The sequence below is a fragment of the Centruroides sculpturatus genome, unplaced genomic scaffold, assembly GCF_000671375.1.
Source record: "Centruroides sculpturatus isolate CEXI.00-Female unplaced genomic scaffold, Cexi_2.0 scaffold357, whole genome shotgun sequence".
NCBI classification, from domain to species: domain Eukaryota; kingdom Metazoa; phylum Arthropoda; class Arachnida; order Scorpiones; family Buthidae; genus Centruroides; species Centruroides sculpturatus.
Genome location: NW_019384703.1, coordinates 386,280 through 412,536, shown reverse-complemented (window position 1 = coordinate 412,536; position 26,257 = coordinate 386,280). Strand labels below are relative to the sequence as shown.

At 30.0% G+C, this 26,257-nt stretch overlaps 1 protein-coding gene across 1 annotated transcript in view; it reads left to right on the top strand.

Moving 5' to 3' along the window:
• The window catches only part of LOC111627615 (serine/threonine-protein kinase tricorner-like), a 91,677-nt gene that overhangs the window by 30,362 nt on the left and 35,058 nt on the right, over positions 1-26,257 (top strand). The window contains exons 3-5 of the mRNA XM_023371203.1: positions 12,486-12,518; positions 18,463-18,481; positions 22,255-22,461. Coding sequence (XP_023226971.1) covers positions 12,486-12,518; positions 18,463-18,481; positions 22,255-22,461 — 259 coding nt within the window. The remainder of the gene's footprint in view (positions 1-12,485; positions 12,519-18,462; positions 18,482-22,254; positions 22,462-26,257) is intronic.

Here is a 26,257-nt window from a genome sequence, read left to right as displayed (position 1 = left end):
ATTTTGTTGTTGTTGTCGAAACCGTGTTGTATTTATGTATTGTATACTGGCACAATGAAGTGACTTTTCTTCAACACTAGGCAAGTTTCAATCTTTATTCAGTTAGAACGTTTTGCTATACATCTACGTTTCGGGCATTTGCCCCTCCTCAGCCAACTAAATATATATAAAATATTATATGGATACAACCGAACACAAATAAAAAACTAAAAAACGTACAAAAAATTTTTTGTGAAACATACCTCACTGTACAACGATTAATAATGTTTTAAAATGTCTTCAAGCTTATCTCTGCAAAAAAGCTTAAGACAAATCAATAATTTAAAAATAATTGGAAAAATTATTAGTAAAAAGAATTTATTTTTTTCACATTTTTCTCAAAATATTAATATATTTATCCTATTATTTTAGTAAATTTAGAAAACTAGTTGTAAGATTTAATTCATGTTAATCACAAAAAGTTAACATTGTGAACATTGAAAAATACTTATTAATAATATATAGGAAATAGGTGAGAAATCTTTCCGAAATGATTATGTTCTTATTCTGATCATAAATTTCCAAATTGTCTGCTCAGTTGCCCAAACTATATAAGATGTAACATCTTGTATGAAAGTAACTTTATACAAGTTGTAAACAAAACTCCATGTCAATTTTTTAGATGTTGAAATATAAATTTTAATAAACTCGATTTTTAGATTAATGCCTAATGATTTATACTAGAAGCTGTTAGGCACCGTCTCTGGATAAATTTTGATGTGAAAATTAGGAGGAGGTTAGAGTAATGCATCTGCATGGGAAAGAGGAGTTATGGGTTCAAGTTTTACTTAGGGCCAATTCTTTTATTCCAGAACATCTAAAATAATTGTTAAATATTAATTTAATCGTAATTATTAAATTTATCAAGAGATGGTGCCTAACATTTCCCTCTAGACAAATTACCTGACATTTTAATTAGTAATTAGTACCATTAATATAGTCCAATTTAATCTAATAATTGTTTAGTATTTTAGGGATAGATTTTAGAGTCAAAAAATAAGCTTAAAATCCTATATAAACAGTGGTGGACATTGCACAGGTGCAAGAAGTGCATGCTTGGGGCTTCCAAAAGTTAGCAGTTTCAAAAAGAGATAAATTCTGCAAACTTCAGGCACAGGTACTATCTTCATCTAGACAATTTGTCATTCATCAAATAATAAATAGTGTAGTAAAATTTTTTACTATGTACCCATCAGATTCTTTTCCTAGTATCATATGATCCGCTAACTTGCCAAATCGATTAACTCCATAAAACAAAAAGTATAAAAATTAATAATATAAATTATTTTTTAAAATTCCTTTTAAACTTTAAATTTAAATAAACATTGTAGAATGTATCTTTACATACCATTATATTAAAGCATAGCTTTAATGTAATGATGTATAAAATTAGTTACATGAAAAATGTAAAAATAATAACAATTATATTAAAGATTTACAAATGGAATCAATCAAATTGGCCGGTGAACGGCTCATATGAAACTTGGAAAAAATTGAAAAAAATTCCTACCTTTAAAGTTTTTAATCCAGAGGACATGCACTATGAACTATTTTTACTGCACAAATACCTTTCAAGAAAAAATTTCTAGCATCTCACTAATGTAACAGACCTTTTCACATTTGAAAAAATTGGAGGAAAATTACATAGGCAGAATTCTGCAAGCATCACATATAATAAGCACAATTAGACACAAAAGCAAATAAAAAATTATTTACAAAATTTGTTAACTCAGTTGCATTTAACTATAAATTGCACTTATGTGCTACAGCTTTAAACAATCTATTTTCAACCAAGTCAACCTATGTACTGTACTTTTCCAGCAGTGAAAGTAGTTGATTTACAAACATTTTTGACTATATTCACTAGTCTGCTTCAAGTATAATTGGTACTTCTTATTTTTAAAAAAATGGAATGTTTCATTGTTTTCAAACATATTGAATTGTTTTTAAATTATGTAATTGCCTTATTATGTTTGATGACATATATTTCAAAATTAAAGTTAATGATCTTTATTATTTGAGATTTATAAATGTTACTAAAAACTGATCTCAACCAATAATGATTGTTAATTTTAATTTTGGAACATGTCATCAAACATAATAAGGCAATTACATAATTTAAAAATGTTCCAATACATTTTAGAACAGTGAGACATTCCATTTCTTGAAAAATAAGAAATACCACTTATACTTGAAGCAAACTAGTGAATGTAGTCAAAAACATTCATAAATCATCTATTCATTGCTGGAAAAATATTTAGGTTAACTTGTGCATTTAACTAATTTTTCAATGATGATTATAGCAAACAGTGTAGTTCAGTTATTAGATTATGAATATATTATTGATAAATTTGCTAAACATAAAACAAGAAAAGTTCCAATTTAGTTTTTTTATTTTTACAATTCTAATGTATGTATGTTCCTTCACTTGTTCCTTCACTGTTTAATGATGTATAATAAATTTGAATTAACTTACATATCTTATTTATTGCAGAAAATTTATGTAATTTTTTGTTATTTTTTTTAAATAAATAATTAATAATATATTTTTCATTTCATTTTAAATGCTACAATAACTATTAATGAGTCATGATGATCACATCTTTGATTGCAAAAGGCTAAAAATATAGATTTGTTTTTAAGGAAACAATAGCTTAATTAGTATTTTTTTTTTTCTGTTTTTAAATAAATAATAAATTGATCTGATAGCATTACTTAGTACTTAGAAAAAGGTTGCACTTTGAGCTTACAAGTGCTTGACCTGGTACTGTCTATAAATGTTTTTCGAATTCAGCTTAGTTTTTGAGATCTGGTATGCTAAAAATTAGTATTGCAAACCAGGTTTAAACTCCTACTTTTTTTTTCACAGGCCAGCAGAATTTGAAAAATATGTAGAGGATTTTAAGCTTATTTTTAACCGTCAAATTTATCCTGAAAATATTGGCAAGGAATTTCATTACACCCTGTATATAGCCATAGTTGGTTTGAAAATTGAACTTCTATTAATAGTAGTCTGCAGAATTACATAGTAAGATTATTTTTTATTATTTTTTTCTAGTCTTTTAATACTACTGATTCTAATTTAACAAACTCCAGAAAATAAGAAAAGAACTGAAACAAAATATAATGACCCTGGGAAATAAAATAATATTTGAGTTTAATACGTCACACTCTGTCTTTACATATTTTTATAATTAACTTCGTATTATTCATTATATTTTGTAAATACAGTAGTGCCTTGTACTTTGAATTCAGTTCATTTCATGAAGCCGTTCAAAATTTTAATCAGTTTTTCCCATTAGAAATAATGGAAAGTGAATAAATCCATTCCTCAACTCTAAACATCACCTATTTCAATAAACTTAAAACAGCAAATACACATAATTTAAGGTAAAAATAACACAATTAAATTTCCTTTTTCATAATGAGTTAAAACACATAACCAATAAATAAAATACATAAATACTGTGTAATAAAATGGAAATTGTATTTACTGGTTGCAACATCTTAATCTTGACTTCAACATCTTAAACTTGGCTGTCAGATTTGGCATAAGTGTACCACTTTCATGCTTCTTAAGTTTTTTTCATTTCAATCGTTGATAGTGTTACCATCCATCCAGTTTTCATCCGGACAGTTTGGGAATTGACTCACTGTCCAGGTGAACTATTAATTTTGTCCAGGAATTTTGTAGAAATTGTGAAATTATGATGAAACAAAGTTCTTCAAATATTTTTACAAATTTACACTATTTTAACAGTGAAAGAACTCACACTCACTGAAACTTATCTGCAATTCTGCCATGTTAGTCTGTTTACGCTGACGTGTGGCGTACAATCTGTCGGCCTTTTTTTCTTTTTTTTGTTCGTTTTGCATGTATGATCGTACATGTCTCCAATATCCAATAGAGCTAAGTCATCTGTACCTATTCTTTCTTAATTTAGGGTTGCTAATGTGAGATCTGAAAGGCCCCCGGGTCTAAAATAGTAATTTTATTAATAATGTTAATATTTCGTTATAAAATATTCTTTTGTTTGGGTGGGAAAAATAGATAACAGATGCTACTTCCTTCTAGGGAACTTAGAACATCCTCTGTTTTTCCATTATCTGCGAAAAATCTCGCTTTGATGGGAAATGTTTACCCCTCACATATTCCCCTTTCCGTCCGTTCCCACGGAGGAATCTTTGTATGATGATTGGTCGCCGATCGCCAGATATAGCAGAAATTTATCAGAATTCGAGGAGTTCATCGACAGACCTGGAAGAGTCAGGACTCCACACATATTTCTCCTGATGGCCAACGCCCTTAGATGAGTCACATAGAATAAATCCAGAGTTAGCACTTAGAAGATATACTTTAATTTTGTGCACATTTCGACCTCCTATAGAATGAAGTTTGAGAACTTTATAAACGAAGTGCCTTTGTCTACAGAGAAGAAGACGAATGACAACTGAACCAGGTTGTATGTTTAATAATGATATTGTAAGCTCTCTCTCTCGATCGTGTATCAGATAAATATAAGTCCATATATCTCTCGACTGATAGGTTGTAATTTGTATTCATTGTCTCTCATTGTCATATATTTGTACTATTTTTATTGGTTTATGTTTAATTAAATTTATTCTTGTTCATTTGTTAAAGAATGTCTCCTTTAGAGTCTCTGAATCAGATATATAAACCAATCACACGTGTGTTTGTCCGTGGATCGAATAATTGACAAACTGGTGTCAGCCCTGACGAGCATCTGGACTTCACAGTTCAGATCTACTAGTGGTTATCGCTCTCCTATGAAACTTTAGAGAACTAGTCCTACTGACTAGATTGCCTATTAAGTGATACAGGAGTAACAACCTACCCTGTACCCCAGGCTGAAACTCACACTTACATTACTCCTACGCAAGTCCATAGTCCCTAACTGTAACTGATTTAGAACCAGCATGCACGTTATTCTTCACATTGTAAAATGACATTTCACATGTGTCAGGAACTTCTGTTCGAACAAACCTGACCTGCCGTCTGGGTCAGCGATTTTGAAAATGTGGCAACACTAATCATTGATATTACAACCTTCTTGGGCTTTGTTGCTTCCACACAATTCTTGGATGCCATTGTTATTAAATAAAGGTTATATTGGGTTGAACCAAAAATTTTTGTTTATTTTTTAACAGCTGTCATTTCTTATTATGGATTCTTGATTTGATTATAACAGTTGTGAAATTTAACACATTATTGCTAATGTTTGATTGTATTCTTTGTTTAGAAACTTATTTTAAACTTCACATTTTGTTTGTATAAAATTAAGTTGAAATGTCTTCAGATGAAAAGCATATCAGGCATATTATGCCTTATGAGTTTTGGAAAGGATATAAAGCTGTACAAACAGTAAATAAAATTCATAATGTTTATGGGAAAGATGCTCCTGAACTTCGAATGTGTCAAATGTAGTTTAAAAAGTTTTGTTTCAGAAATTTTGAACTAAAGGATAAAAAACATAAGGGGGTTCCAAAAACTGTTGATGAAGAAAAAATGCAGGAAGAACTTAAAGATTAATGAATAATACACAACATATATATATATAATAAAAACATCAAAAATAAAGCAAAAAACAAATGAAAACATACAAAAATGATGTGAGTGCAATAGATAACTTGGGCACATAACAGATTGTGTTTGTTTTGAGTGGATTTTTTCACTGCACTTGCAGTTAGAATTTTGAAGCATCATTCAAACTCTGAAATGTTCAAAGTACGAGGTGCCACTGTGCTATCTTTTTGATATTTAGATTGTGTAAGTATGATAATTTACATTTTACAAGATAAAGTAATAGATTTTTAGTGGTGAAAATGAAGTTTGAAGATTTGCAGATATCATTTATATTATATTAAAGAATCTTAAATGTCAAATTTTTTTTATTTCTTTGGAAAACTATTCTTTCCTCCTTTGATAAACTGTAATTTGATTAATTTTTTATTTATAATTGCTTTTGTATAAAATATTAATTTTTAATTTTTTTTAGTTTAATAATGAATCTGATCTTAAGATTAGATTCTATTAAATATGAAATACTGTATATGAAATATGAAATATATAAATGACTAAATATATAAATGCATTAGATATGCATTTATATATTTAGTCATCAAAATGTTTGAATTTGGCAAAATTTTTTAGTAAAGGCTTCTTCAACACAAGTAAAAAATCACGTATGAAACTATAACAAAATTAAAAATATGAATAAATTTTTAAATATAAGAATTACAAGTCTTAAAATTATTTAAATTTGAAACTATTATATAACCAGGTATTAATTTTTTTGTTGTTCATAACATTTGAGTTTTATATAAACCAAAGATGGCCTAAATAATCATACAATCACACCAGGTGTACTCAGCAGAGAGACTATGATCTTATTACATCACCTGAGGTTTGCTGAAAGAAAATTACATATGGCCTTAATATAATTACATATTGAAAATATTTGTTAAATAAAGAATTTTCTCTCAGCAAACCTAATGTGATATAATAAGATGATGGATGCTCAAATAAACTAAAAACTAGTTTTGTTAATGTTTAACTGATTTAAAGCCAGAAAAACCTGTTTATATTTTAGGTTTTAAGTATGTTCTATGAATGTTTTAGGATCATCTTAAAAGAAAATATGTATATAGGAAATATAAGAAAATATTTATATAGGAAATTCTTTAATTTCAAAATCTTCCTTTAATGACTTTCTCCCTATATAGAACAACTGACAAATCTTAGCAAATGCGTTATACAGATGTATGGGATTTTTATGCTGTATAACAAACAAATTTCAAAATCTTCTAGTAAAATTCCCTGTATTTAGAATTCCATCCATTCACATTGTGGCAAACTATTTAAAAAATATCCATGTGAGGAGAAGTTGAGCATTATTGTTTTCAACAATTATGGATGGTGTCAATTAGACATGGGGCAAGTTGTTAGATCCTGTAATTTCTTAGCAATTTGGCTACTTTCAAAGAAAATTTGTGGCAAATTCTGTTAACATTGCAATCTTTGTTGCTTATTAAAAGCATTTATTCCCAATGTTTTATCTTATAACTATGGATTTGTGATATTAAATGCTAATATTTGTTAATTAAAAGCTGAAGTTTTAGGCTTTGCTTTTCTTTGTGACAATATGGATTTTTGCAACTCTTGATAAGCATTTGTGTAAGCTTTGGGTGATTTGTGCCAACATTTTAAGAGTTCAGTAGTTGTTGTGCCATTATAAATAGTTTATAATGGAAGTTTGAAATTAAACAAGTGTGATTTCTAGTTTTGCCCATTTTTTATTAGGCAAGTTTATTTCTAAATGTATAATGTCAAGACCTGTTTCAACTTATGCAGAATTGCAGCAGAAAATACACCAATGATGTTGACAGAGTGGTTTTGATCATCTTATAATGGAAAGAACGTAGTGAGGTAGACTCAAAATGAGTCTACCTCATCTCAACTTTTTCATTGCAGTAAAAATCCACAAGTATTTGACCAATCACATTGCTTGGGCTGATATTTTTTGTGCGTTTAAAAGAAAATTTAAAAAATATATAGAAATAATAAAAAAATGAAAATTATATTAATTGTAATGTGGGTATGCAAATTGATAACTGTTGGTATGATGTCATTATGTCAGAATTTAAGTTGATGCAAACACTGTAACAACCAATTATAGATTGGAGGATGTCAACAGAGAAACTTCACTTGTCTTGTAACAGTTGGTGGGACAAAAGCACTGAATTTGTGCACAGGAAGGATTCCAAGGATTATATAATCATAAACTTTGGTTTTTAAGTTATATATATTTTTTATTGTTTTATGGTTTATATTTTATTTGTAATTTATAACACTATTGCACTGAAGAGAGATAATTACCTAAAATGCATTTGCCAGATTAATAAAACCTTTGTAAAGTTTGTCAGTTGTTTCATCTACTAGACACTTAAATGCCAGAAATGAAAAAGAATACTGCTGGATATAAGTATTTATAAAAAAAAAAAGCAACTTACACTAAAAGTTAAATTTTGGAAAAAAACCAGATTAATTTATTCAGAAAAGAAACCCTTCTGGCTTATTTTATATGTCTAGCTTCAAAATACAAATTTTTGATATTCTAATTTGGAATGCTCAACACATTCTATGATGCTATTTACAAATTTTTTAATTAATGGAAAATTAAGTTTCATGTGCATTTGTTAACATCAAGTTCAGAAAACCATATTTGAAAATATATCATACATCTGAATAAAATAAAAGCCTGAATAAGAATAAACACATTTCATGAATTAGCCCATGTGGTTTTGCTATGTATATATCAATTCCTTGTTCGTTGGTGCTGTCTTTGCCATGTGAATTCCTGTCAACCACATGGCAGTAAATAGCATTATAGAATGTGTTGAACATTCCAATTTAGAATATCTGAAATTTGTATTTCAAAGTAGGCCTGGGGCAGACTTATAAAATAAACCAAAAATATTTGTTTGCTGAATAAACTTCTATCCTGAAACAGTGTGGATGGTTTTTGATTTGTAAGTTTATCTCAGTTTCAGCTTTTTCAATAGGTTTTAGTGATTTATGAATCCTGTCATTAAAAGATTAGAACAACTATTCTAAAGGAATTCAGATTCAGTTCTACCAGTTTTTCATTTTTAAATTCTCTTTTTTAAAAGTTTTTGTGCACATAAATATAAGATAAACTATATAAGATCAAAATATGGCTGATAGAAAAATGTGAGAACTTTTTGGTTCCTTTACAGTTATTTGCTGGAAATTGCATATAGGTGTTAGTTTCACTGAGTGTACTTGTCCAATGTGGATAAAATTCTATTGATATACTACCACCAAAAATACCAGAAACACTTTTCAACTTTGGTCTGTGATGCAAGGACTTCTTTTCACCCATTTTAATTTTTTTAAGGCTTGTCTGCTGTTATCTAGCATGAAAAAAACAAGAATTTGAACAGTCCTCAGATTTTTTTATCAGTCATATTTTGATCTTATATAGTTTGAGAGCTATTTATGTTCATGACAGCTTTTTAAAAGGAGAATTTAAGAATGAAAAGTGGTAGAATTGAATCTTAATTCCTCTAGAATATTTGTTTCAATCTTTTAACAACAGGATTTGGAAATAATTCTTACAGAATGCTGGTTAGAACTTTTATTTTACAAGATATCAAGTGGGATACCAATGATGAGAAATTGAAAATCTTAAAAGTGTTTTTATCTAAATTTTTATTGAAACTGGACTCCTTCAGTAAAAAAGAAATTTATTTATATCAGAATTATAGATTAATGTTATAAATANTATAATTATATATGTATACTTTCTGCCGTTCAGCGCCACGCTACGGAGAGTTTAGGCGAGTAAGTTGAGTTTACTATCATCTGTACAGTATGTAAATTAGGTACCGTAAGTCTAATACAGCACTAATTTTATACATTTCTTGTGAAAGAAACATTTCTTATTCAACGGCCATAAAAATTATTTATATTAATGATGTCTCCAAAGTTCAACAAAGTTTTTGCAGAAAAATAACTTATCAGAAATTGCGCCCGCCGTTTGGTGCGCTGCTTTGCGATGAAAACAAGCTTAAGCAATGGCGATGTCGAACGGTGCACACTCAGTAAGTAATCCCACAGTTTTTTGTTTATAGCATAGTTTATACGGATTATTCCCCCAAAAAATATACGTGTTTTGGAAATGTTGAGTCGAATTAGTCTAGGAATCGATTAATTTTATGGAAGAAAACCTTTCAAACAGCCATAGTCCGTAAAGTGCAAACGTGCTGGGCTGTGATTGGCAAGGACTCATACAAAATGGATTCATAAAGAACAGAACGTATCTACCGTGTTATAGGGGGGGTCGACTGTATAAAAACTGAAATGCAAGCATTTATTTAAAAAGTATTTAAATATTTTATAAGTAATGCATTTAATTAAGTTAATATTTTCTATATTGTGAAAATTTTTAAAATGTAGTAAGCATTATGCCAAATATCTTGAATATGATAGAAAATATTTGCTAGCTAGTAAATAATGACTCTGTGTCTACGTTAACACACACATCAACAAATTTTATTAGATGGGTCCTCAAAAATTTAATTTTGAATCATTTTCGAGAGGCATTCTTTTCATCTTTAGCAGAAACATTCGATACTCCATAAAGCAACAGCTACAAATATGAATTTTCAAAACTTCCATTTTCTTGAACATTTTACAACTAGTAGCAATGACCAAAACATTCAAAGTTCTGTTCTTTAGAATACTTTTAAACTTTTAAGATAGAAAGAACTATTTCCAAAATGATGTAAAATCCAAACTCCAATTAATTTCAAAAGCATTCACCAAATAAAACTGAAGATCAATTTCAAAGAAAGCAATGTTTTGAAAACGTGATGTGAAGATTAACTGATCTTTAGTTTTAATTTTGAATATTTTTGTGATTGGTTGGAGAGTTTTAATTTTACATTACTACAGAAATAGAAGGAAATAATTTAAAAGTGAAAAAGTATTCAGATACTCAGGAAGCCTTTATAAGCTGAAAAACAATTTAATTATGAACATTTTTGGTCATTTATAAATGATCAATAATGTCCATAATTAGTTTTTGTTGCTTATAGAAAGGTTTCCTGAGTGTCTGAATTTCCATTGCTGCAGTTTCTATTTTTTTACATTATGGTCAAAAGTATTTTAAAGAACAGAACTTTGCGGTTTGGCCATTGCTACTAGTTTCAATGTTTAAAATAACCAATTTTGAAAATTTTTATTTGTAGCCATTGCTTTGTGGAGTTCAAATGATTTTGCTGAAGATGTAAAGAATACCTCCCACAAGTGGTTTGGAAGTAAACTTTTGTGGACTCCTCAAATAAGGTTTGGTATTGTGCATGTTAATATTTACTATAATATTTAATATTAAATTTACCAAGTTAAAATTGTTGTTTTAGTAACGAAATCAGATGTTTGATATTGAACATTATACAATCAACCCCCCTATAACACGAGTTCCTATAGTCCTATTCCTATATGACGGCGAAAAAATTGCGACGGTATCCATACAAACATGGTAAAAAAACTTCTATACTGTAATTCGGTAAAACATTATCAGGCAGCCAAACTACTTTCCGCCGTCNTTTTTGCAGAAAAATAACTTATCAGAAATTGCGCCCGCCGTTTGGTGCGCTGCTTTGCGATGAAAACAAGCTTAAGCAATGGCGATGTCGAACGGTGCACACTCAGTAAGTAATCCCACAGTTTTTTGTTTATAGCATAGTTTATACGGATTATTCCCCCAAAAAATATACGTGTTTTGGAAATGTTGAGTCGAATTAGTCTAGGAATCGATTAATTTTATGGAAGAAAACCTTTCAAACAGCCATAGTCCGTAAAGTGCAAACGTGCTGGGCTGTGATTGGCAAGGACTCATACAAAATGGATTCATAAAGAACAGAACGTATCTACCGTGTTATAGGGGGGGTCGACTGTATAAAAACTGAAATGCAAGCATTTATTTAAAAAGTATTTAAATATTTTATAAGTAATGCATTTAATTAAGTTAATATTTTCTATATTGTGAAAATTTTATTAACATTTTATAATGGAATTCTGTTTCCAGTAATTATTTTTAAATTTTTACTTTAAATATTATTTTTATCTAATTTATATTATACCAGAAATATTTTATAATTTTTTTCAATTAAAAAATTTTCTCACTTATATGATTAAAATTTAATCATATAAGAGTTGAAATTTTTTATTAAAATTTTTATTTATAAATGAAATTTAGAATCTCTAATTGTGAATCATACATTTAAAATAAAACATTATTTTTAATATTATTGTAAATATAAAAACTTGTATAATTTAAAAACATTCAAAAACAAAATATGTGTGATCATTCAAAATTGTTTTAATATTTTTGATAAGAAAAAAGTTTTTTTAGATTAGAATACAGTAAATGCAGTATTTTAAAATTTATAAATAGTAATGATGATAAGGTAAATAATAACAGTTATTGAATATATTATTGATATAACTCGATTATTGTTTCAACCCTAACTTATGTCATGGAAGTTTGGATTCTGAACAAATAGCAAAAAAAAAGAGACTGGCTGCATTTGAAATAAAATGCCTACAATATATAAACGGAACCAAATAGACTGAACTAAAGATTAATGAGAGAGTTACAGATGACTTGTACTTCGATGAGTTGATGAGAAGAATATTCAAGAAACTACTACATTGGTTTGGACACGTGGAACAAATGAAGCTGGAAAGACCACCCAACAGAGTCCTCTATGCAAGAATAGAGGGAAAGAAACTAAGGAGAAGTTGGATAGAATTAATCAGGAATGCTTTACAATTTAGTTCCTAACATCAGCTTATATCACAGATTAGAGACTGTGAGATATGGAGGAAAAGAGTGAAGTCATGGAAGACTCATCCTATCACTAACAGAAGAGTGTGATTATGATGATTCAAATTTATGTTCCATCTGTAGAATCTGATGATGGGCCTTTGATATAAGTTGAAAATGTTTGTTTCTTATTAAATTTTGTTCTTTACTGGATTAAGATATAGTTTGGAGTGTTTAATATTAAATTCACATGTAAGAATGGTTTATACTAATATGTATTTCAAGTGGAGATTCCAGAACATAAAATAAATTCAGGTCTGTTTCAAGATGCACTTCCACACTCAAGTTAATTAGCAAAACAGTTTTTATTCAAATCAAAAATTGAACTTTTTTTTCCTTTTAAATTTTCTGAATCCCCATCAAAAATAGAACAATATTAAGATTCTAGAACAAAAAAATATACTTTTTTGAATCCATCAAATATGTTTTTCGAACATCCAAAAAAATTTTTTCCTGTTTCCATCATTACATAAAACAAATTCAAAACATATAAATGAATATATAGTGTTTTTCACAAGTCATACATTTATACATTGCCAGTTTATACATTTTTTACCCAAAACTGATATTCAGTTGGTCAAGATCTCTTTCCTCTGCCAATTGGTCCCTGTACTGTTGCTAGGGCTCAAATTTGGGTCAGAGAAGATGAACATCTCTCTCCACACCAATGTCCATCACTTTCTGCAGTGTCTAATTACAACTTCCCTGGGGTGACAGTCCGTAACTTAGAAAACGATGTGTTTTTGTTTTCCTGTTTGGAGAAGAATGCAGCTGTGGCTAAAAAATTTCACTCTACATCCTGATGCAATAAAGCATTTATTCCCTCCATTTGTCTTATGTATGGCATGTAAGGTCAAGAGAGTTTGTTTACAATTTTTCCCTTCCCAACATTTAGCTCAACCAAATTATATTTTCTTTAACAACACATTTCTTCACATTTCCTCCATCTCCTTCTCCAGTACCAACTTTGGTATTCTATTTTCTCCCATTCTCTTGGTATATTGAAACCACTTCAGTTTAATTTGTTCTATCTTCTTTTTTAAATTTTCCATTTCTTCTGTTTTTCTTATTTTTTCAATTCATATCTTGTCTCTTCTGGTCTTACTCATGCTCCAGAATGCTCTGGAGGAATTTCATTTATTCTGCCTGGATCTTTGTCTTCTCTCTGTGATGCTGCAGCCCCATGAGTCAATGTTGGGATATGAGTCAAGTATAATTGAGTCAAGTATATATGAGTCAAGTATAATTGATAAGGACCTTCTTACATTTGAATGGCACTTCTGTTTTCCAGATCGAAGTTCTCATACTCTGGTAGAAGTGTCCAGCTTGCTGTATTCTTGTACTTATTTCTTTGCATTCTTTGCTTAACTTTCCGTCCTTTGATATTTCTGTTTCCAGGTATCTAAAGCTGTCAACATCTTCTAATAACTCTTCATTCAATACACAACATCCTGTTCATTTAATTTTTTTTTTTTTGTGTGGTTATTATTGTGAGACTATGGGCGAAGATATTGTACCTTCTAGTCGTCAGGACTGTTAGTCTTGCTCACTCAGTCCCTGGATGGCTTAAATTAGAAATGTATCAGTCCGGATGACATTTCTAATTTAAGCCATCGTTAATTTGTCCTGACAGTCAAATGGATCGATAGATCCGTTTGACTGTCAGGACTGACACCAGCTGGTAGTGCAAAACTTGCAATGTTATATGTTATAATTAAAAGGAGGGTTCTATTCTATCGAGTGGGGAGTGTCACAGGTAAGTTTCGACTGCAGTGGGGTGAATGTCTATGCTTGGGAAAGGGAATCAACAGGTTAACAATATCAAAAAGGATTTAATGAATAAAATAAAACAAGAGATACAAAAATTGAGATATTTAATGTAACCTATCGTAACCTTTAAATCTAAGATACGTCTCTAAATAAAATGAGAGAGAGTTTACAATTGGTTAAAAAATAAGGATAATACTTCTGTTGAGCAGACTTGGAGAATGTGAGACTGATGCTGGAGAGTCATAGAGCTGGACTATCATCTCCTTCTTCCTATGACAGGTACTGTACCTTCTGGTCATGGACTGTGGTTAATATGACAATGTTGAGTTTCTATTGACTGCCTATCAATTATGTGGCAATTTCGAATTACTGTTGACTGTTCTGAACGCATGAAATTTTTCCCTATTTATTCTGTTCCCACCAATCAGATTGTAGGATTCTGCTCATCTGACCGGACACACATCTGATGCAAGAGGCAGATGTTCATCAGATAATTGTGTTAAGTAGTTTCTAAGGGAAGTTCTACTTCCCTTTTCCCACAACAAAATATGACTTTTGTCTTATTCTTTTTTTGTTTGACACTTTGTTTTTACTTTTTTTTTGATTTTGAATATGTGTACAAATTTTTTCTAGCCATTTTTCTAATAATTTTCTCACATACTCATTTAACATAAACATTTTGATATTTTCTGTTTATATTCTTTATTTCTATTTACTTTATTTCTAATAACAGGTTGAGTCTTCCAAGACTTCACTCTTTTCTCCATATCTTACAGTCTCTAATCTGTGATATAAGCTGATGTTAGGAACTAAATTGTAAAGCATTCCTGATTAATTCTATCCAACTTCTCCTTAGTTTCTTTCCCTCTATTCTTGCATAGAGGACTCTGTTGGGTGGTCTTTCCAGCCTCATTTGTTCCACGTGTCCAAACCAATGTAGTTGTTTCTTGAATATTCTTCTCATCAACTCATCGAAGTACAAGTCATCTGTAACTCTCTCATTAATCTTTAGTTCAGTCTATTTGGTTCTGTTTATATATTGTAGGCATTTTATTTCAAATGTAGCCAGTCTCTTTTTTTTGCTATTTGTTCAGAATCCAAACTTCCATGACGTAAGTTAGGGTTGAAACAATAATCGAGTTATAAACTTTGATTTTAACTTCTTTTGTGAGCCTTCTATTATTCCATATTTTATTCAGTCTGTTAAAGGCCAACCAGGCAATTACTAACCTGTACTTAATCATTTCAATGTTACTTAAATTGTCAGTGGTAAGGGCCACAGGTAATTAAATTTATTTATCTGTTCAGTAGGTTTTCCTTCTAAAGGTTCCTGCTTCTAGATATCACCATTGCTTTTGTTTTATCAACATTAATCAACATATCGTATTTTTTTGCTATTTGATTCGGTTTTACCAATGATGTTTCTATTTTACTTTTTGAATTTGCAATCATAACTAAATCATCTGCATACTTAATATGGGTTAGGCTGTATCCATTTAAATTAATACAATCCAAATCAATAATGCCACATCAACAACTGCTGTAAATCATTGGGCTATATCAGATTATATCATATAGTGTCTGATTAGCTATTTCTTCTAGGTAGATGTTGAAAAGAAGGGGTGAGAGAGAGTGGGCAGCCTTGTGATACTCCTCTCCATTGTTATCTTGTAAATGACCAGATAATTGTATTTTACTGTTCTGTTAGTATTATTTAAATGATTTATTAGAAAGTGCAGAATCTCATTTTCTATAGGTTTTTGTCTGAGAATCTCCAGTAAATTCTCTCTGTTGATTGAGTCAAATGTCTGTTTAAAGAAAACATATAATTTATGATTATATAGACTCTCACCTAAACATCAATTTTCCAGCAAAACATGTTTAGGTGAGAGTCTATATATTGTTCCAGTTTATTTTGTGATTTTTATGTATGACTAGCAGATAAGCTTGGCATTGCTTGGGCAAAAAGTAATGATAGCGAAGATTAAGATTATTACATTACAGCCAATCTTACCCATTTTCACAGAATGCAAGAATTAGGTTCCCCTGTTTCCAGACTAATTAGAAAATTTTTAGATGGGTCTAAAATTATGTTCGATTTAATGCAAAAAATCACATCTGCGCCTGTAAATCTTGCACGTTGCTTTCTCTTAACATTTCCATTGTTGAAGCCTTAATCCTGTCCCTTTCCCCACGGGGGGGATTTAAAAAAATCCCTTGTTAGTGTTTGTTCTCATGACGTACCCTAACTGTGTACCAAATTTCAAGTTTCAACTCCTAACCGTGCTGAAATGCTCGTATACACATGCGCCATCTATCTTAGGATAAATGTACTATGCTAGAAACCTTCACGGGAGTTTAAACAACTTCCCAAAGTTTCATGGCAATCAGATAAATGGTGTAGTAATGCATGAAGGACAGATAGACATACATTCATTTTTATATACAGTAGAGTGTCATTTATCCGAATCAGTTGGGGACTGGGGTTGTTCGGATAACTTATTTTTCAGATAACTGATTATGTACAAAAAAATATATTAACCTATCCCATGTTGAAATTTTTCTCCATTGCGTGTTGCTTTGCGTTGAATTTTCGTCGATGTCATGCCTAACATAAACTTTTTAAAATAATAATCGTGGCTATTGTATCGTTAAAAATTATTTCTTTATTTTTTACAAACAAAATAAATATATTGAAAAATATAAAAACAAAAAAAAATTATACTTTAGAAGTTAATCTAGTATCAAAAATGTTGGATTCAGCACGACACACAGTCCTCAGAAAAACACCACACAAAAGTGCCAGTGCTGTCAGCTAAAACACACATATCAACAAAAAAAATATTGGAGTAGCCCAAGATATAGCCAAAGATTGCAGCGCCACAGCACTAGCAAAAATTTAAATTTGCCGACTGGAATTCTTTCGGATAAATGACGCTCTACTGTATATAGATTATGTTTCCAGTGTAGCTCTGCTAGCCTGAATAAAGTAAATATTTGGTCAATTGTTGACTGACCTCTTCTAAATCCAGCCTGTTTTTTAAAGATGATATTTTCATAAGTGGTTTGCACCCTGTTTCGAAGTATTTTTGTAAAAATCTTATGAGCATGAGAGAGCAATGTGATTAGTCTATAGTTAGAGCAAACTCTTTTATTTCCCTTTTTATAATAATTTCTGTTTTCCAATCTTTTGGTCCTTTTCTAGAATTTAGAATTTTATTAAAAGTGAAATAAGGAATTCTACTGCTGGTTCTTCCCCTGCTCTCTAATAGTCTGAAGATATCTTATCAATTCCTGATGCTTTACAATCACATATTTTTTTTAATATCATATTCTATCTATTAAGGAAGGATTTCTATAATATGGCCATCATTTTTAAGTTTTTCTATATAACTGAGGGTCCATATTTATATAACTTTTTCCTGATTTCCAGTTTCATTTTCTGGCTAGTCAATCATTGTCAGAGGAGCACTTGAGAAGCTGTATATAATCTCTATGATGGTTTTAAATAAGATTTTAATACTATGTGTTCTTGTGGCCTCTTCATGCTGTTCAGCTTTATCATTGAGCCATTTCTTGTTAGCTTGTTTGCAAAGCTTGGATATTATTTCTTAGTTTCCTACATTTTTCTTTCTCATTCATATTGTGTTGATCCAGTTAAAGCCTTTAATTTTCTTTATTCATTGTGCTTGTCTAGAATTTCCTGAGTGTTCCATTTATTATTAGGTCTTCTGTATCCAAAAATCTCACCTGTTATATTTAGTTCTTGCCAGTTTCCCAGTATATGTTTATATTTTCAATTTTAGAATTGGATATATAAAGGTAATTTAATTTCATTTGAAAATTGTTTCTTTTCTTTTCTGTAAATTTGTTGATAGAAATCAATTTCTCTTGAGGATCTCTTTCTTAAAATTTTCACATGAAATTTTCAAAGGATGTAAAATATTAATGGTCAAAATTTAAATCTAAGCTCTTTTAATATTTTTTACATTTTTCATAAATGTTTTCCAGTTTTTGTTCACCAGTATAAATTTGAATAGAAAACAAAATTAATATATGTTGTGATTTGTTACATTTGTAAGCTTTAAAAATAAATAAATAAATAAATTATTAAATATGTTTTGAGTTTGATAAAAGAAAAATAGATACAAAATATGTGAATTAAATAAGTAACCAAAACATAAACAATAATACAAAATTAAATAAGTACCAATGAAAGAAGTAATAGTAAAAAACAAGTATAATATTATAACAAGAAAAATATATATAAAAATTAAATCAATCTGTGTATAGTAACAATTTGTATGTCGAGACTAATAGATCAGAGGATGTTCATCATCTGCTGATTTCAAGCAAAGTTCTCCAAGCATATGATGAAAGTACCATGTCTATGTATTTGATTGCAATGCCTTTAAGTATATTTCTGTATATTTCCAGTACTTTCAAATATTTTAACCAAGAAGGAACTTGGGTTTGGTGGAGAAAACTGAATCTGACGTTAATGCTATATTATTCAGCATTTTTGTGATTGATTCCTGGTTTTCATTTGATCGTCGTAAGTAGTGATCTACATGTGGCACCAGTATACTTGTAGTAATGATCAACTCTGTGGTCTTGAATGGAATTGAGTAGATGTCAGGAAGAGTTTTTTTGTCTGTAGGATCCTTATCGTTCCTTACTAGGCTGAACACAGTTCAGCTTCTCTTGTATGCAGTATGTACACTAGAGTGTTGCACCATCTGTTTGTAGATATTGCCTAATAAACCTAATAAATAACTAAGTTTTTTATTTATCAGATTAAGGTGTAGTTTGGAGTATTTGATACTCATGATAATAGAAGAAGAGTGGATTGAGGATAAAACTTTTAGTAATAGTTTCATTCATAGTAAATATCTTTAGTTATAATAAACATAAATATATTAAACAAGTCAGCCTGATAATATATAGATATATAGCTAAACAATTGCCTTAAATATATGTGCTATTTTTAATAATTAATACTAAGTAATCTGCTATTAGAGGTAGACGTTACAAGCCATCTTATTTAAATTGTTAGATAAGAGATGGCACCTAACATCTCCATCTAGTAGCAAATTACTTAGTATTAATTATTCAAAATAGCAGGTTTATAGCCTGAGTATTTAAGGTGATCATTTGGCTATGTAGTTATAATAAACCATATTAAAATAATAATTGCTATACAGATATACCTTGCTTTACATCAATAATTGGTTCCAGGAGATACGATGTAAGTCGAAAAATGACGCAAGTCAAATTTACTTGTCACTAGGCTAAACCACAAATAACCATTCCCAGTTCTGTATTTTATTTATAAATGCATTTTTAATAATGTATTGTTAATAAGAATCTATTTTAAGCTTAAAAACAAATAAATTGTAGTTTTTAATATAGTACAGAAAAAAGTAATCTAAATTTACAAATTCATGTACCCTTGTAAATGTACGTACATGTTTACAATTTGGCAATGTTTACAGTACATTGCAGACTCTATTTGTGAATGTGATTTGCTCTAAGACATTATAAAATAAGACGATTTTGTAAGGTTAAATAACAAATACAATTAAAATTATCTTGCGACAGTAGAAAATAAACTAATTTATATTAAATTTACCAATATCGAGTGGCGCTGACAATAACGCCAAATGGTAGATATTGGAACTACTGTGAAAAACACCAATATTGAGCACTTAAAGACCACTAAATAAGACGATAACACAGTCACCGACATTTTCATGTTTCGTTCTCTAGGATTTATGATGATTATATTAACATTTACTGTGAATGTACATATTTTAATATGATTTTATGTGCTATAATGCTTTTCTAGTGATATTACGACTTCAATATTTGTGGTGGACGGACGTAAAGTCAAATAAAATGACTTAAACTTGATTTTTATTTTTCCATATATTTTTTTTGACAAACAATGTATAATCGAGAATGATGTAACTTGAAACGATGTAACTCGAGGTATACCTGTATATATATATAATTGATATGTATGTATTATTCTGATTTGGTTTACAAAAGATGAAAGTGAAAGTTATCAAACTTTATTTTAATTAAAATTAATATATATTAACTAACTACTGTAAATAGGCTATATGAAATTAATGTATTTGATAAATACTAAGTCGTAATATACTGTATATTACGAGATATCTTGTAAAAAGAGATCTAGGGTAATAGCTTAGAAAGAACTGTCAAATTCATGTAAAGGATTCTTACTTTCATATTAGTGATGTAACGAATATTCGGTTACTATTCGGTATTCGGCCTATTTTTCGCTATTCGGCCGAATACCTAAAAACAGGAGTAAGAAATAACAAAAACACAGTAAATTAATCATTTTGGTATTTAGATTTAATGTTATCGGGTTAGTGTTGTTTGTTTATATTTATTTATAACTTATAACATGCACAAAATAAAAAAGAACATAATATTAGTCACATGTATTCACAATTTATAATTACAAAGATCAGCACACGTACACACCTATTCGTTCGAGAATCATCGCACATCTGAGGGTCTGACCTTGCCTATTGTTTTTTTTAAGCGCTCGTCTTTGCTCTACCCTTTCTTTTTTCCTCTATCGCTCTAGTCCACGTATGCCTACGCATACATCATAATACGCGCTCACGATACTTTCAATTCGTCACTTTTCCGTCGTAGAGTTCCCATTTTACAATTGCGTGACTCATAGCCTGGTGATAACGAAGAAAAGAGACAGATAGGACGTCGATATAAGTCACAGTTATGATTTCACAGATATGAAACAGCTTGGTAGCCCGAACGACCCCAGGCATTATTCACCTGTGCACGCTAAGTGATTTAGCTTTCCGATGTCTATGACAACAATTGTTTGGCATTCACGGCCGCAAATTTCGCGCCAATAAGCTGCCTCGAACAAGTTGAGGCAGCTTATTGAGTTGATAACATAATCGGCTTGTTCGATTATGTTATCAACTCAATTTCATATTTATTTTCACTTTGTGTTCCTTCTCTGTTCTTCTTCCGTTATTTACACGTGTAGGTCATTTCATTGTTATCCATATTTGATATCATCATTTATCACATACTGCCATGACGCTCTTGTCTGAACTGTCAAGAATTAATGTGATTGGCGAAGCATAGTGACAGTGGGCCAATAGAGAGCAGGGCCCTTGCAATAATGCGGTTTGCGCACCAATTTTCGTACGTGCAATAATCAAGCCGAATAGTTTGGCCGAATATTCGGCTATTTGGCCACGCTCCTGGCTGAATATTCAATATTCAGCCTGAGGCCGCATATACTATTCGTTGCAACACTATTTCATATATTACTGAGCATGGGCTATTTACTGGTGCATTAGTGAATTTTCCCCATCATCAAAAAGAGATGGTAAAATTAGCTCATGTCCTATTGCATTTAGAATTACATTTCCAATCATAAAATTTTAGAGCAGGAGAAAATTAGTACATTCCACATTTTGTATAATCAAAAACAGAGAGGAATACCACTTATTCCCAAAAATTTGAGGGGTTTTGTAAATTTGGCTTTTCCCATAATGCTGAGTTACTTTGTAAGTGTTTGCTTCTCAAGCTTTAAGTAGTTTGTGATAAAGCTGTCAGTGAATAATACATTTTAGATGCATTAAAGATCTCACAGCACAAAATGATAGCATTTTATTCATCCAGAAGGGTAAAATAAACAAAAAGTAAAATAAACTTTTTCAAGATCACAAATGTATATCAAAGTGAAAAGGCACTTTACTATATTCTATGTCAAAATATGTAAACACTTCCATTTAGCAGTACCTCAAAAAAAAAAAAATCATTCAAACATGTCTCTATTAACCACAATGGGAAATGTTTATGGTTGTTTTATTTATTGTATTTCTTACTTATCTGTTTTTATTAATTATATCAAAAGTATATATAGTTAATTAATAAATTAAAGATTATCTGCTAACAGTGAAAATTGTTCATATAAATTAATTTTTATTTGTAGAAACAAGAAAAGAGAATGCAGCATGCTATGAAGGAAACTGAATTTTTGAGGTTAAAACGATCTAGATTAGGGGTTGAAGATTTTGAACCACTTAAAGTTATTGGAAGAGGTGCTTTTGGTGAAGTGAGACTCGTTCAGAAAAAAGATACAGGACATGTTTATGCGATGAAGATTTTAAGGAAGGCTGATATGTTAGAAAAAGAACAAGTATGCAATAATTTCATAATTTAGTTTTTAATTATATACTGTATTGGTCTAAATATAAGTCAACTTTCAGTTTTGGAGTCCTTAACTTTTGAGAGAATTAGCACTGAAATATAAGATGATCTTTTATTATTAATTTTATTTGAATACAAAAATTAGCAATTTACATTAAAAAAAGTTTGGAAACTCATTGAAACAATATTATATCAATTTTAATTCTGTCAGAACTTTCATTATCATCATTCTTGTTTCCTATTTCATTTCCATCAAATTGTTAAGCTCCCTTTAACAGTACATCATCTATTTTGTCCAAGTTAATGATAACTAGTGATGAGACAATATCAAAATTTCTTCCAATTTTGATTCTTTTGAATATTTTCTAAAGTTTATTTTAGTTTAGAAAAATTAGATTTACATTATGAGTAAGGTCCATTTATTAATTAATAAACATCTAGCTTAACAATGGAAAATTATTGGAAAATTTGGAATCATCTTTTGAAAGAAATCCAAAAATTCTTCTTTTATATGTGGATATGTATGCTTTTATTATGTACTACAAAATAATTTTGTAATCTTATTTCAGATAAAGTTAATGTTGCAACACTACCCACAAAGAAATAATAGTTAATTCCCTTTTTACTCAAAGAATTATCCCATTGTGTCATCTTGGGTTACCATCTTTAGAAACTTTTTGAAAAGTCTTTAGAAAGTTGTATGATAATAAATATTACTTCTTGGAAGCATAAGGTATTTGAGTCAAAGCATCTTTAGAAACTGCTTTGTTGGCCAATGCCATGACTGGGGGAGAGGGGGAAGGTAAATGAGAAGATGCACTTCTTTTTTTAATATTTCTCACAATTAGTATGCCTCGAAAATGCATTATTTTATGATATTTAACACTAAATGAGGTTTGGCAAATGATGCAATGAACCAAACAAATGCCATCATCGCATTCTTTCATTTGAATCAGGTCTTTCTAAATGTATAATTGCACAAACTTTTTCAAGGAAAAGGAGAATCAAATGAATGACTACTCTGATTCACCTTAAAATCCAGCAACTAGTTGCTAAACTTTTCCTGTCAATGTTTGGTGGTGCCATCTGTTATGATATCTTATTAAAAAACTTTTTATATATTTTTAATTATCATCAAATGGATAAAAGCTTAATTTTGAGGGTAGGGATGGTTTTTATAAAAATTGTAAATGCTAATACCAAATACAATTGTCACTGATACACATGACCCCCATTATCACTTGACTTTTAATCACCAAAATTTAATAGCATCAACCTTCTTAATAAACAAACCTCCCTGCAAAATTTCAGAAATTTTTGACAAAAATCACAGGAGTTAAGCTTCAAAGAGGGTGAACAAAATCATGCTTCCCATCACATACACATCCATATATACAGAAAAAATTTGCATAAAACAATGGAAGGAATACTGTGGAAGATAAGGAAAGAGATAATGGAAACAGTGGACATGATAACAATATTTGCTGTGTAGTAGTGGAGTACAATCATGTTATGAAGAACATATATAAAGAGATAGCAGATATAAGAATACCAAAATAACATAAGTATGCAATCCTACTATATACAACTTATTATGCAACAGCAAAGATGTGCCCAATCAACTCTGCTTATTGGGAGTATATCATATTCCAGTGACGGACCATAGGGACCAACAGGAATTGAAGTACATAGGTTCCACAACATGCTCTCTGCAAAAGAGATTGACTGAATATAATTATGATATCAGCCACAAGAATCTCACCACCAGCTTGGCTATTCATGCCTCAGACAACAACATCCAGGCCAATCTACAGAACACTGCCATCGTTACGAGAGCCATTAATGATCAAAAAATGTTAGACCTTGGAATTGCTGGAAATATATAAAGCCAAAAAAAAGGGAGAAGCATTAATTTCAAGGATGAAAAACACTTGCCCTACGCATGGCAGATATTACTTTAAAGCACATTTATGCCATTTAATGACATCAAATTTAAAATTTAAAGAATTAAACAGTTTGAAATGGGTTTAAACTATTAATACCAAATTATCATTATACCAAAATGTACATCAATATCCATGACCTATGCAAATTTTATAAATTATTTTTCTGTGAAAAGTTTTTTATAATGTTTTATTACTTAGCTAATTAATTGTGCTATTGTTTTTTATGAGAGTTTTTTATTAAACTAATGAAATTGTTCTAAACTTTTATTGGACCAATTTGACTTTGGTAAAAATTGTTTAGCACACTTTTGGATGTTTTTTATGACATCAGCAGGTTTTGTTGTTTTTTATTTAGTTGAAATTTTTATGTATACCTTTTTTTTTAAATCCCCCCCATATTTTTTGAACCAGCAGATGAGCCCGGTGTAGCCCGGGCAAAAAACAACAACAAAGGTTAAGATTATTAGATTATTTTGTACTTCTAATCCTTTTATTCTAGTAGCCCAGGATGCCCCCTAGTGGTCATTCTAGCAACAGGGTATCATTCTGTGGTATAAATAATAAATTCCTATTACAAATAAAAATAATAATATACTGAATTTCTCGTGGTGTACCCTATTAAAACGCAGCCAAAAGTGCAAAACATCACATCAAATAATAATATACTGAATTTATTGTTAATTTAAATAATAGCTAGGGGTCCCCTAGTTGCCATCCCTATTTTTATCCCCTTATTTTATTTTATTTTATTTTTATAGTTTATCCCCTATTTTTGGCATACAGTGACAGAAAGAAAGAATCCAGTTTTTCAACTTTATATAGTTAGATATATATGGTAAACGAGTCCCCCTCCTGCTTTAAACAGACCTTCCAGAGGCCTACATGTAAACATCTGGGGGGAAAGTAATCACCAGCTGTTCTCAAGGTCAACCAATTTGTAAACAATGTAGACTGCATTTGTGAATTATCACTCACTTTCAAATGAAAGAATAACAATCCCTGCAGCTATATTTATCAAATAAAAGCATTTTTTTTAGATTATTTTAAATTTTTTTAATATAGTTTTTCTATAAAAACACATTTTTGGGGGTATTTATTTTGCGGCAATTTTTTTGGCTGTCAGATTCGCTATTAAGTGGAAATATTTATTTAATATAAAAAAATCAATAGATTTCATAATTTTCCAAGTAGAAATTAATTAGGCCTCGGGAACTAAATTCATTAATAAGTGTAAGTAGAACTAAAAACTATAAACTAACATTTTTCTTGATGAGTTCTCAAGAGTGGCAGAGAGAGGAGAGCTCATTGATACTCCATGTTTTTGCTTGTAAATAATAATATTAAACTGGAATCAATTGTTCTCTGTGATAAGAAAAAGCATATTCCTCCAGTCTAAGTCCTGTGAGACAGAGTATCCAGCCGTAAGGAATAAAGCATTTGCGAGCATGACTGTATCAAAGTTTGGTACCAATGGATACAAAGAAATCACATCAATTTCGTGAAATCAAGATATGCTAGTGGGAGTGGAAGCAAACTCATTATCAAAGGCTGACTTAGTATCAAGTTAGTTACATAATTAGAGGTAGGCTTTAAAGATGTAATATTCTTCACAAGTGTCTTCTCCAAAAAGTATGGTGGGAGTGCTTATTGACTAGTGGGCCACTGGTCAGTGATGTTTTTAGGATGCATATTCTTTGAATTATTTCAGTGGATTAATTAAAATGGACCAGTCTATATACAATATATTGATATTTTGTGTAGAAATAAGAAATTTAGTTTTAATTATGATCATAACTAGTTGATTACCATACATTCGAATATAAAAACATTTTTATTAAA